General features: G+C 44.4%; 1 protein-coding gene across 1 annotated transcript in view; it reads left to right on the top strand.

Moving 5' to 3' along the window:
• VAV1 (vav guanine nucleotide exchange factor 1) overlaps positions 1–14,801 on the top strand; it is a 125,815-nt gene that overhangs the window by 61,227 nt on the left and 49,787 nt on the right. The window contains exons 3-8 of the mRNA XM_040336985.1: positions 6,035–6,093; positions 6,195–6,260; positions 8,567–8,684; positions 8,798–8,890; positions 9,219–9,287; positions 11,307–11,410. Coding sequence (XP_040192919.1) covers positions 6,035–6,093; positions 6,195–6,260; positions 8,567–8,684; positions 8,798–8,890; positions 9,219–9,287; positions 11,307–11,410 — 509 coding nt within the window. The remainder of the gene's footprint in view (positions 1–6,034; positions 6,094–6,194; positions 6,261–8,566; positions 8,685–8,797; positions 8,891–9,218; positions 9,288–11,306; positions 11,411–14,801) is intronic.

Here is a 14,801-nt window from a genome sequence, read left to right as displayed (position 1 = left end):
AGCAGAAAATAAGAATGGGTGGACAATATCATGGCTGAGGTGTAAGGAGGAAACAAACTTAGGGAGAAAGGAGGCTGTAGGCCTCATGATAGCCTTGTTCCTGTGTAACAGTAGGAAAGGCTCTTTACAGGATAAGGCAATTAACTCAAGGATCCTTCATGCTGCGGTGATAGCATTGTGAAAGGCCAGTGAAGCGAGTGAGGTCAGATAAGGGAATATCCCTAATATAGCCAGTCTATTCCTTAAGGACTGATGAACCAGAGTAAAGTATAGGGGAGAAATGTGTGCATCACAAAAGGCCTTAACAATGGAATAGGAGAGCAACGGTCTCTGAAACAAACCAGCCAGGATTGAGATTTTGCCCCTTGATAGTACTCAAGTTCAGATGGTGATCCAGACCGTACAGGACGCGTCCCACAGCGTACTACCTATGGTGGAAATTTCTAGCCTCACAACACACAAAGTATGCCTTTTAGGTGTAATGGTAGATAGATGGCCAGGTGAACTCTCAGCTGGGAAGTCTAACATTGAAGGGACAGCCGAATTGCCTTGAACTCCAGGATGTTAATAGGAATTTAGATTTCTTAGGACTGCTCCTAACCCTGATAGGCTGGCATCTATCATGAGGATCTTCCATGTCTTTGGGGTAAAGGGTTCAATGACTCTTTCACCAGGTTGGAAATCCACCATGTTAGGAAACGTTTGCACCTATAAGCCAGATGCATGAAGTAGTCCAAGGACCGATCCTGTCTGTCTCACGTTTCCATTATGTTGAATTACAATTGCCTCGAAGGTGGCTACCACCAGGCCCAAGACTATCGTATAGGCACAAATCAAGGGTCAAAGCTGTGACCAGAGGGGACCCAAGCATATAAGTGAACAGAAAGTTTGACCCAAGTGAAATCTCCTAGACAGGACTGTATCTAAATTCAGGCCGAGGTAGTGTAATTGTTAAGTTGGTTCTAGTGACAACTTCTGAAGGTTGAGGATCCAACCAAATCTCTGCAGAGTCTGCCCTGCTTGCTGGCCATTGTCTTGCCGGGCTAGGGAGTACTAATCCTTTAATAAGAAAGTAATAGAATTCCTGCGAGCCTAAGGCCCCATACTCACGAGCAAACATGTCTGCTGAAACTGGCCCGCAGGCCAGTTTCAGCAGACATGTTTGGTCGTGTGTGGGCGCGAGCGGGCCGAATTCCAGCAAACATTTGCCCGCCGGGCCTTTTCCCAGCAGACAAATATTCCTGGACTTGTTTTAAAACAGCCCGCTGGAATTCAGCCCGCTCGGACATGTACGGTCGTCAGTACAGACCTACCGTACATGTCCAGCCGCCCGCCGTGCCTCGCATGCGTCGAATGACTTCGACGCATGCGTGGAAGCATTTTAAAGGCGGGCCGCCCACGTCGCCGCGTCATTGTCGCGGCGACACCGCGTCATCGACGCGGCGACACCGCGGACACGCCCCGCGTATTGTTTACGCGCGGACTTCTGTACGATGGTGTGTACAACCATCGTACAGAAGCCCTCTGGCAGACATGTATGGTGAAAACGGTCCGACGGACCGCTTTCACCATACATGTTTGTCCGTGTGTACCCGGCCTTAATCAACCCAAAGCCTAATAGATATCACTAACCAACTGCAAGCATTACACACGTCTCATAAGCTTGTGCACATAGACAAAAATAGTAAATTATACGCTGCGGTTTGGAATATTACACAATAAATGCGTTCTGAAGATTAAAACAAACACATGTAGTGTTAATGTGACATATGTGACATAGATGTGATATGACCAAAATAAAAACAATAATTATGTCAATTAAAACATTAATAATATAGTGCTCATGTGCATCCAAGTGCTTTGCAACACAGATATAAGTGTACGGTGGTATATCGGGAACAACACTAGTCCCACTTTAAATAGCAAAATGCTATTGTGCAAAAACAAGTATTTTTTATAAGACAATGCTGTGACAGTCCTGTTGAAAAAAGTGCATATGCGACTGGTTTTGGAATGGTGTATGTTTTTCTGCTAAGCAGGTAAACTTGTTGTCGTGTCGTCCTGGCCCCTCCCCTTGGGGCAGTTTACCTGCTTAGGAGGAAAATTTACACCATTCCAAAACCAGCCGCTGTAATATTTCATGCCATACACAGAGTGGTGCACTAACGCACCTGGCACATGTGAGTACCCCAATGGGGGGTTGTTCTTAAAACATATAAAGCGATATCACACTATCAAGGCTTTTTATTCCCCATTATTCTCGAGATACTGCTTGGGAAGCCCAGGATCCTGTTGTTATTATAGAATCCAGGGGTGGTTCACAAGCGTGTACTGACTGAGCCTAATCGATAAGTCGCACGCTCCAAGGTGAGCATTAAATAACTAGGTCACTGGAATGAGAGCACCAATGCATGATCTGCAACACCTGTCAATCATTTTCAGATGCATGGATTTATAAGCATGTCAGCAGTGCTATTACTGGATACCACGCATATGCACTTTTTTCAACAGGACTGTCGCAGCATTTTCTTATAAAAAGACTTGTTTTTGCACAATAGCATTTTGCTATTTACAGTGGGGCTAGTGTTGTTCCCTTTATACCACCGGACACTTATATCGTTGTTACAAAGCACTTGGATGCACATGAGCACTTTATTAATAACGTTTTAATTGACATAATTACTGTTTTTATTTTGGTCATATCACATCTATGTCACATTAACCACTTGCTTACTGTGCACATATAGCCCTCTTCCTGCCCAGGTGAAATTTCAGCTTCCGGCACTGCGTCACTTTAACTGACAATTGCGCGGTTGTGTGACGTGGCTCCCAAACAAAATTTACGTCCTTTTTTTTCCACAAATAGAGCTTTCTTTTGGTGGTATTTAATCGCCTGTGCGGTTTTTATTTTTTGTGCTATAAACAAAAAAATTGCGTCAATTTAAAAAAAAAGCACAATATTTTTAACTTTTTGCTATAATAAATATCCCATTTAAAAAAAAAAAAAAAAATTCTCAGTTTAGGCCGATACGTATTCTTCTACATATTTTTGGGGAAAAAAAAATCGCAATAAGCGTATAGTGACTGTTTTGCGCAAAAGTTATAGCGCCTACAAAATAGGGGACATAATTATGATTTTTTTTTTATTAAATTTTTTTTCCTAGTAATGGCGGCGATCTGCGATTTTTTTTATTGGGCCTGCGACATTATGGCGGACACATCGGACACGTTTTTGGGACCATTCACATTTATACAGTGAACAGTGCAAAAAATATGCACTAATTACTGTATAAATGTGACCGGTAGGGAAGGGGTTAACACTAGTGGGCGAGGAAGGGGTTAAATGTGTAGCCTAGTGAGTGTTCTAACTGTAGGGGGAGGGGGGTGACTGGGGGAGGTGACCGATCTGTGTCCCTATGTACAAGGGACACAGCATCGGTCTCCTCTCCCTGACAGGACGTGGAGCTCTGTGTTTACACACAGAGCTCCACGTCCCTGCTCAGTTACTGGGAAATCGCGGGTGCCCGGCGGCGGTGTTCCCAGTAAAGCGGCGGGTGCATGCGCGCCCCCTATCGGCTTTAAAAGACGAGGACGTCATATGACGTCCTGTCAGAACAACTAAACTACTATGCCGCCGTCAATTGACGGAGGCTGGTAGATAAGTGGTTAACACTACATGTGTTTTAATCTTCAGCACACATTTATTGTGTAATATTCCAAAGCGCAGCATATAATTTAATACTAATGCCGCGTACACACGATCATTTTTTGGGTTCTAGAAAAAACGATGTTTTTTAACTTGATCATTAAAACGGCCTTGCCTACACACGATCGTGAAAAAAAAATGCTCTAGCAAAGCGCGGTGACGTACAACACGTACGACGGCACTATAAAGGGGAAGTTCAATGCGGATGGCGCCACCCTTGGGGCTGCTTAAGCTGATTTTGTGTTAGTAAAAGACGATTCACGCTTTTCTGTCTGTTACAGTGTGATGAATGTGCTTACTCCATTACATCCATCTAGGCCAGACAGCAAGGGGGTTGGCAGACAGCCATGAAGTCAACCATAGGTAGTAGGTGCTGCCAAAGGAAAGAGGATCTCAAAAGGAGCATCTAACCTTTTGTACCCTGGGTTCATAAAAAAAACAGGATTATCTTCTACCTGGATTGTTAATGTCTTATTAATGTGGTTCTAAATTTAAGCAGTGTAAAAAACATTTTACAGTCGCTAAACCTACCCTCATCATTCCACATTTCTTTAAAAAAACTTGCCTCTAATGAGTTTTCTGGTTTGCAAAGGGCAGGTCACATGATCGCTGTATGTTCCTGAGCGATTCACAGACCTGCAGGTGGGCGTGTCACAATGTGGCATCTACGTCATTGGAGAAAATGTTTGCCACGGATGTCCACATTTCCAAGGCAACAATACCCAGCGGTATTACCTCACTTTCCCCTTTCACCAGCCTCTTCACAAAGAAGAGGGACTGCATGGGGAAGCAGCTGCTGTCAGTCAAGGCAGGAAGGATGGGCAATGTGCGTAGTCTTACACTGACCACGCAAGAGTTTAGAGACATGAACTGACCACACAGCTGCCATGCTCAAAGCTTGGCGGCCCTTAACGATACAGAAAGTGCCATTAATGTGAGGATGTCAGCGCCACTCCTTACACCATCACACAGTGAATGCAGGGGACTGTGTTGACCCCACAAAACCTTGCACTCAAAGTATGTCCTCACTCTTATGAATGAAATGACTCCAGGCATCATTTAGCCCAGACGATTGAGGACATCTTGTGACAATAAGAGATTATGTCAGGGAACAGCTCTGGATTGAAAGTGGGTGTTGCAGCCTGAGCTGCTTCCTTTTTAAAACCTACTGAGGAGCATTTTAAAAAATTGCCTAGAATTTGGCTTTGTTAATCGATTTCACATAGATAACTAGAGCAATCTCAGAGATTATTGTTCCCTTTTAAGGAGCTTACAGACTTAAGCATGATCCAACAGTTTAAGAAAAAATATTGTATGTCTCTTTAAGGCTAAATTCCGACAAGAAAAGTCAGATGTGAGCTTTTGGTCGGAAATTCCGACCGGGTGTATGCTGTCAGAATCAAGCACAAGAGCCAAACTGCCTATTGAACTTCATTGATCTTGGCTTGTTGTACGCGTTGTACGTCACCGTGTTCTTGATGGTCGGAATGTCCGACAAGACTTGTGCAACACAAGTTTGAGACAACATTCCACGGTTTTCTTGTCGGAATTTCTGATCGTGTGTACGTGGCATAAGCAGGGCAGCCATCACAAACTTTGGGGCCCCTTATACAGCTTTAGGCAGGGCCACCCTGCAGCAGAGAACCAAGGGGGGGGGGGTGAAGATGAAAAAAAACAAGTGTAATCTCTTCTCTCCTGATGCAAGATAATAAGTGGGGGGGGACCTTGGGGACCAACGGGCACCTTCCAGGTGTAATTAAAAAAAAAAACGGGAGGGGGGCCGGCCGGGCCTGTAAGTTGCCCTGGGGACCATCGGGCCCCTTACAGGTGTAATGCAAAAAAAATTTAAATAAAAATAAAAAAACGGGAGGGGGCCAGCAGGGCCTGTAAGTGGCCCTTGGGGACCATCAGGCCCCTTACAGGTGTAATGCCTGTACCCCCCTGATGGCGACCCTGGGCATAAGCCTAATGTATCCTGAGCAATACCTTTTCAGTAGTAGGATTTATTGGCCAGGTGGCTGTTCTCTTCTCAACTGGTATCATTTTACCTCAAAAGAAGCCAGCATGAGAGCTTGCTGCTCCCTTTGTCAAAAGTACGTGTGTTCACCCATGCGTACATGCATATTTGCACAAAAATAATTCTGCAGCAGGATTTTGTGTCCAAAGGTGGTCACCATCTCATGTTGTAGACACATTTAGATGCTGGTTGTCCTTAAATTACCAATATCACTAGGCTATTGCTTGCAGAAAAATAAAAAAGATATGTTGTTTATAACATTCATACTGTACTGTAGGTGAAGTACTCATTCTATTGTTATTCCATTGCAGGTTATCAACACTCTGTCTATGTTATCCTGGTCTCAGATTGCTCAGAGTAAAGGGTTTATGTACGTATCACAGGTTTGAGGTCTTGCTTTCTGCACTGGAACTGCTTTTTCAAAACTGGATTTCATTTACCTACATTATATCCTTTTATTTTTCTTACTAGACCATTTCCTACAGAAGATCTAGAGAATGACGATGACATTTACAGTGGTCTCTCCGATAAGATGGAGTAAGTAAGCCTTATCATATAGTAAACCACAAGAAAACAGAAACAAATTATTTCTTCCCCCTGCAAGTTAGGAGCATAATGCATCACATGCTAGCATATTATGAATGACTTGCCATAAAACAAAGCCCTCCAGTGACGCGCTGTCCCCACGTATAGGGCTTCCATCTTCATCCTGTCTAACTTCTGTGTTCGCGGGCTTCGGCTGTTTGAATGGCCAAGTTGCGATAACATCACTCCCGTGCATGCGAGTCGGAGTCGCATCTCTTTCAATAGAAATTTTGGGAGATATTTACTGTACCTACCTACCGCTATAAGCCACTGAAAGATGACAACCAAAAACGTAAATGTATTATTGGGATTTTATGTGATAGACCAATACAAAGTGGCACATAATTGTGAAGTGGAAGGAAAAGGATAAATGGTTTTTACTTCTTTTTACAAATAAATATCTGAAAAGTATGACGTGCATTTGTATTCAGTCCCCTTTACTTGGATACATCCAACTAAAAACTAATGGAAGAAATTGCCTTCAGAAGTCACCTAATTAATAGAGTCCACCTGTGTGTAATTAAATCTCAGTTCAAATACAGCTGTTCTGTGAAGCCCTCAGCGGTTAGCGAACAAACAGCACCATGAAGGCCAAGGACAGGTCAGGGATAAAGTTGTGGAGAAGTTTAAAGCAGGGTTAGGTTATGAAAAATATCCCAAGTTTTGAAAATCTCACAGAGCATTGTTCAATCCATCATCTGAAAATGAAAAGAGTATGGTACAACTGCAAACCTACCAAGACTTGGCCATCCACCTTAACTGACAGGCCGGGCAAGGAGAGCATTCATCAGAGAAGCAGCCAAGAGGCCCATGGTAACTGGAGGAGCTGCATAGATCCACAGCTCAGGTGGGAGAATCTGTCCACAGGACAACTGTTAGTCATGCACTCTACAAATTTGGCCTTTATGGAAGAGGGGCAAGAAGAAAGCCATTGTTGAAAGAAAGCCATAAGAAGTCCTGTATGCAGTTAGCGAGAAGCCATGTGGGGAACACAGCAAGCATGTGGAAGGAAGTCGTGCTCTGGTCAGATGAGACCAAAAATTACAAATTTGGGCCTAAAAGCAAAACTCTATGTGTGGTGAAAAACTAACACTGCATGTCACCCTGAACACACCATCCCCACTGTGATACATGGTGGTGGTAGCATCATGTTGTGGGAATGCTTTTCTTTAGCAGGGATAGGGAAGTTGGTCAGAGTTGATGGGAAGATGGATGGAGCCAAATGCAGGGCAATCTTACAAGAAAACCTGTTATGCCCCGTACACATGATCAGATTTCTGATGGAATCAGATTCGATGGATTTTTTTGTCTGATATCCGATGAAGCTGACTTTCATCAGTCTTGCTTACACACTATCACACTAAATTCTGACCGTGCCAAAACGCAGTAACGTAAAACACTACGACGAGCCGAAAAAAATGAAGTTCAATGCTTCCGAGCATGCGTCGACTTGATTCTGAGCATGCATGGATTTTTCTCCGATGGAGTTCCACACAGACAATCAGAATTTCCTATCAGTTTTTTATCCATAGGAAAAATGTAAAACATGTTCCATATTTTTACACCGATTAAACAGTCCATCGTTTTTTTTTCATCGGACAAACCGATCGTGTGTACACGGTTTTGGAGTCTGCAAAAGACTTGAGACTGGGGCAGAGGTTCACCTTCCAGCAGGACAACAACCCTAAACATACAGCCAGAGCTACAATGGAATGGTTTAGATCAAAGCATATTCATGTGTTAGAATGGCCCAGTCAAAGTACAGACCTAAATCCAATTGAGAATCTGTGGCAAGACTTGAAAATTGCTGTTCACAGACGCTCTCCATCCAATCTGACAGAGCTTGAGCTATTTTGCAAAGAAAAATGTGCAAAAATATCACTCTCTAGATGTGCAAAGCTGGTAGAGACATCCCCAAAGAGACTTGCAGCTGTGATTACAGGGAAAGGCGGTTCTACAAAGTATTGACTCAGGAGGGCTGAATACAAATGCACGCCACACTTTTCACATATTTCTTTGTGAAAACCATTCATCATTTTCCTTCCACTTCACAATTATGTGCCACTTTGTTGGTCTATCACATGAAATCCCAATGAAATACAATTACGTTTTTGGTTGTAACATGACAAAATGTGAAAAATGAGTATGAATACTTTTCCAAGGAACTATACAGGTGATTACATCTGTACAATGCCTGGGGGGGGGGGGGCTATTTCTGTCAAAACATTTTAGCAATTCCATACTTTCATCTCAAACAGTGACACGGGAGAGGAAGATGAAGATCTCTATGACTGTGTTGATATGGATGAGGAAGAAGGCAATGAAATATATGAGGTTCTCATGAATGATGATCTACCTGCTCCAAAAAAAGATGGGGTAAGCATAGATCTATAGTTTTTACGATGGGGTATATAAGATGCAGGCTGGGTGTATAGAGATTGCAAGAAACCATAGTCGGGAGAGTCTTTCTGATCTCTGATTCTTAATAGAAAATGACTACAGAAGATATGAAAAGATGCTGCCTCCAGGAATTGTACCAGACAGAAGAAAAGTACTCAGACACACTTGGATCCATCTGTCAGGTAACAACATATACAGCAGTAGATGAAGTATACTGCCTACAAAAAAATAAAAATAAATGTTTTTACAAGGCTTCATAATGGCCTGTTCAGGTTCTCTTATATTTTTCTCTCTACCTAGTCGCCCTTCTCTCTGCCCATCCTTGTTGCCCACAACTAATCCTGAATATTCCTATTTTTCTCTACTAAGATCTGCCAACACCATTTCTCAAGTCATGTCATTTTATCTTCCTTCCCACATCCTTCACTCCCAAGAACCAGATCACTGTTTAGATAGTAAAATGGCTACTATCTTGTTGTAAAAGTGAAACTACAATGTTCTTTTTTTCAGTTCTTTATGAAGCCCCTTCAGACGTTCCTAAGTGAAAGTGAAAAGACCAGTATCTTCATAAACATAGAGGTGACTATATGCTGGGCTTGAAATGTATATATTTTGTGCAGTTTTGCGATTCGGCACTGCGTCGCTTTAAATGACAATTGCGCGGACGTGCGATGTAGTACCCAAACAAAATTTTACATATTTTTTCCCCCACAAATAGAGCTTTCTTTTGGTGGTATTTGAGCACCTCTATTTTTAATGTTTGCGCTATAAACAAAAAAAGAAGCGACAATTTTGAAAAAAAAAATATTTTTTACTTTTTACTGTAATTGCGATTTTTATTGGGACTGCGATATTATGGCGGACATATTGGACACTTTTGACACATTTTTGGTATTATTGGCATTTATACAGCAATTAGTGCTGTAAAAATGCACTGATTACTGTGTAAACACCAGGGAGCGATCAAGGGGTTAACTGTATTCCCTATAGTGTGTTCTAACTGTAGGGAGAGGGGACGCACTATATTGTTTATTACATTTTTTTGTTAAGCGTTAAATCACATAAGTATAAAAAACGCTACCCGGCGACGGGACCAGATGCCATTCGCCGTACACTATAGGAGATGACAGATTGTGGTTCCCAGCTTGTAGGAACTCATGATCTGCATCTCCTCTCCTCTCAGAACAGGGATGTGTGTGTTTAGTGCCCGCGTTCCCGCTTAATGGGACCGATGTACAGCTACTATAGTCTGCGGGAACGAGTCGATCTGCCGTAGTATAATGATGGCGGCTGGTCGGCAAGCGGTAAGGCATAGTTTTGCCCACAGCCTGGCACAAAGGGCACCCAGTTTTTAGGAGGGTGTACCGTCCAACATTCAGGGTCTTCCAACTCCATCAGAGGCTTAACATTGTTGTGGAAATTTTACTATATAAGATTGTGGACATTTTATTCTAGGATGTGCGTTTTATAAATTGTCATTTGTCTCCCTGTGTCTGATTTAATCGAGGAGCGCTCTAGTAGAGCGCACTTGGGTTGAATCGAGACCAGCGCTAAAAACAGTCAGTACGAAAACCTTTTCATGGGATTTGAGATGTGTTCTCTGTGTGTGTGGGGGTGTTTGTTGGTTTGTAGGTATCAAGCTCAAGGCACTGGGCTTCGCTTCTCTAATGTGCATAGCCATTTGAAGGCAAGAAGTCCACATAATGAGAGAAACCTATTATATCTCTCTTGCGGCCATCGCTTTCTACTTTTGGATACATATCTGTTTTTATAAGAGGACATTGATATCTGCTTTGCCAGTGTACTTGTACCGTATATTGACAACAGCAGTAGCAATGTCCCCGCAGATTGTCTCAAGCCTGTAAAAACAAAACTAGAATGGTCTTACTAGATACTGTTTACTTTGAGCAGTATTGAGTGGGCTCCATGCTGATTAAGATGGTGGATGTGCATGCATATGGTTGGGCGGGGGATGCAGTGTACATGCCTCAAGTGGATGGGGCGTGTGCACTTCCCTCCCCCTTCCCTCCTGTGAGTGCCCTCCCCTATACTGTTTGTCATTTCCTGTGATGTGATTTTGTATTGAGGAAGCGTTTGGCTATTGTGGCGATCACTTCCGGTTTGTCATAGCTTTTGTGACGTTGGAACAAAAACTGAGAACGTGAGCTGTGGTGATGTCTGTTTACTGGGAATATACGGGAAATAGAGTTCTAGGTAAGATGCATTATATTATTAGACAAAATGTGTGCTTATTAGCCCAGGAGATATGGTGTGCGCATAGCGTACAGCCTAATTTCCCTGACAACATGGAGGGGTAGGTTCGGCGAGGGGGGGGGTTAGGGTGCAGCAAACAAAGTACTTACCAACTGTAATCAACAGGTGACCTGGAGCATGACCAAAAAAGAACAACTTAGTTGAGGGAGGGGCTGTCTTGTATTTAGCTAGGAACTTGTGTTCCTATGGGGCTCCAGAGGAGGTGTTAACCCCTTGTGTGCTGACGTGAGGTGGGCCAGGAAATTACATGTTTGACTAACTGATATCATTTTTTTATATATTCAGCAATACAGTGAGTAAATACTCAATCTTTCTCTGTTTCAGGATCTAAGAAAACTTCATCAAGACTTTCTGGCAGAAATGAAGTCCTGCATCTCACCCAAGAACACACAGAACTTGTATCAAGTCTTCGTCCGTAATAAGGAAAAGTAAGATCTTTATACGTTTTCAGGTTTACACTGAAAAACAAGCATCTACAACACAGTTCTATAAATGTAAAATCTGCTTTATTTGTCAGCAAGCACAAGACGGGTATTTTCTTCAGCGCAAACAAAACATGTAGGGGAGGTATCTCCCCTTTTAAAGTGATTGTAAACAACCCATTCAGTTTAAAATAGAAATGAAGGGGGCGTGGCCAAGCCAGCAAGGATGATGGACGCCTAACTCCAGCGCTCCTGCCACCTCAGAAAGCCCAGTGGAATTAGCGACGATTTCCAACATCTATTAAGAGCGGGCAGCACCCCAACTCCTTGCCATACCCACCCTACATTTAACCTTGGCAACGTTGGAGCAAAAAGAACGCCACCCGGGACCGCCATGTACAGCTTCTCCGAACCGGGGGGAGCGCCCTGGGAAAGACCGCGGCTCCGGCCTAGTCGTGGAAGTGGCGGCCATCTTGGTTCTCCCGGTGGCGGCTCCCAGCTAAACTCCCGGCTTCCCCGAGCTATCCAGCGCTACACCACCTCTTGGTAAGGGGACCGTACGGCCTGGGGACGTTACCGAGGCGCACCACATCCTGCTCTGCCTGCCCAAAAGGCCGCGATTCCGGCCTGTACCTCACGTCGGCGGCCATATTGGTCCTCCCAAAGACGGCCTCCCACCCCCACCGCTGCCTTTTCTGAGTCCCCAATGCTCCAAAACCCTCAGCTGCGGTAACCGGAGGGGCGGAGAACATCACTGCAGCATACTTGGCCCGGTTTGAACTGCTGGAAGGGGCCACAAACTTTGCTGCATTTTCGGCCCGGCGGCCATATTGGTCTACCCTGAGGCGGCCTATAGAATCCCTAGTGACTCTGATTGCCAGTCAGCTAACTGCTCTTACACAACATACAGCTCGGAGAGACATCATTGTACATCTCCCTGACTGCACAGGGGATTGTGGTTGCCGAACTTTGACAATACTCTGCCTGACAGACCGGAGGGCAGCTGGCTAGCTAGCTCTTTACAGCTAGTGACAGGAACTTGCCCTTAAATGAGCTGGATAGCATGGGCACCGCTTCCCGACGTTCTTCGGCTTCTCGTTCCCGTTCCCCGAGGGAAAATACAGAACCGCAGGGACAAAACACGGCGGAGCAGTTTCGCACTCCCCGCGGAAACATGGCGACGAACCGCCGAGGGTCCCCTCAGACTCAGGCCCTGTCTCACTCCGTTTCCCAGTCACAAGCTGACATAGTGCTCATGGCACATGAATTGGAACCATCACCTCCACCGATAAGAGAACAGGCTGGGACCGGCACCACCACTCTACCTCACCTCAGCATCTTGGATCTAAAGGCTGTGGCGGCTGATATAAAAGACACCCTTTCTGCAGCCATTGCAGAACTCCGCATTGATCTACGCTCCTTGTCTGATAGGGTCTCCCGCACCGAACAGACAATAGATGACCATGACATGGTTCTCCAGAAATCTACCAGAAAAATAGATGATCATACCCTTCAGCTGAGGGAGGTAAATCGTCATTTAGAGGACCTAGACAACAGAGGTCGCCGCCGGAACCTGCGTGTGAGGGGTTTGCCTGAGGTAATTGAGGGAGCCCATGTTCAAAAGGAGATTGCCACCCTATTTAATTCCATTATGGGTAAACCCCCTCAGTCTAGTATAGACTTTGAGAGAATACACCGGGCCCTCCGCCCCAGGGGGAGAGACACAGACCCCCCAGGGATGTGATATGTTGCCTGTCCGACTTCAAGCTGAAAGAAGAGATACTGAGTCGGGCCAGGGGCCAAAAGCTTAAATGCGGTGATGCTCCGGTTCAACTATATCAGGACCTCTCGGGAATTACACTACAACATAGACGTGACCTCAAGCCACTACTGGAAGCCTTGCAATCAAGAGAGATCAGGTACAAGTGGAAATTTCCTTTTTATCTATCAGCCTCACACCAAGGTCGTAATGCGGCACTGAGAGTGCCAGAAGATCTACCTCGATTCTGTGAAACACTCGGTTTACCGCCAATTTCAGTGCCCAACTGGTACGCACCTTACCGTCGATCAGTAGGTAGATGGGGCAAGCCGCCAGAGGTACCCATGGAAATTCAATCGGTGAGTTACCGCAGGAGAAGATCTTCCTCCAGTTCCAGACTCCCCCAGGGACCCCTGGGAGCAGGAAGGGACCAAGACCAGTCAACTCCTCCAGTGACCCGGAGGGCCAGAAGGGACAATTGTGAGTGATCTCCTGACATATTCTCATATTTATCCTCTTCATTACAACATTATTAATATGGCTTGTTGAACAGTTTATAGTTAGTTTTTGCCATCACCTAATAAGAGAATTGTTTTGCTCAACTCATTTTATTGGAGGAATATATAGCTTTTGCATGTGGGCTCTCTATGTTTAGTCATATTCTCTTTATGTGGGACTGAATAACTGTTATCTTTGATGTCTATGTCTCCCATGTGGTGTCGGGACGCAACACTTCTGCTTTACCCAGACAAAAATACTTACACGGATCTGCCTAGGCCCGTGCAGCAGTACTGTACTCACCTCCCTTAGTCCGAGAGTACAATTGGGCGATGCTATATATGCTCTGACACATATATAGGGAGATGGTTACTAATGCCCCCTTTTTCATTTGTATTTGGTGAAACAATACATGGGCAGTTCTCTTCGGATCCCCCTCTACCAAGACATACTGTATTCTGCCTCATGGAGGCCCCTGGATAGACATGCTGGCGGAGGTGATGTTCCCAGACTGTTAACAATTGAGCCTGTACCTCTTCCTACTTATGGGACTAATTATTTCCCCAAGATCAACATTTGGCTTTTATGGCCTTGGCAACAACCCAGAGTATGCCAGCAACACCTTTGTAAACGGATGCACAGGAACTCTTAAATCTGGAGTGACATGCAAGTTTGTAATTTGATTTTACATCAGAGATACTCACAGTGATCAGAATACCACAACAGGATTGCCGAAACTCTTTGGTATGACTTGTAGCGTTGGTACATCATTTATACCTTATTCTTTGGCTCCTAAGGCAGGTAGAAGTGTCTTGGGCCGGTACTTTATTTTATTGTTAGCTAACTGCCCTGACCGAATATGGTAATGGTTCATCCTGTTGTCTGCCTCAATATACGATCAAAGAGAGACTTGTTATTCCTGGTGCATCCCAGGAATGGGAGGGTATTAAATGAGTAATCTATAGTGTGATAAGGATTTAACATAACCTCTTTATTTTCAGCGAATTGGATATTGACGCCAACATATACCTCAGGGCTAGACTCACACTGAGAGATTTGGAAAATTATAATATACCCTGCCCATATCGGGTATACACCAAGGGTAGGGGCTCTTATAGTCTGAAACACTCGCTCCATAAT

The sequence above is a fragment of the Rana temporaria genome, chromosome 2 (assembly GCF_905171775.1).
Source record: "Rana temporaria chromosome 2, aRanTem1.1, whole genome shotgun sequence".
NCBI classification, from domain to species: Eukaryota; Metazoa; Chordata; class Amphibia; order Anura; family Ranidae; genus Rana; species Rana temporaria.
Note: the sequence above shows the minus strand (reverse complement) of the source record. Positions and strands in the feature narration are given on the sequence as shown.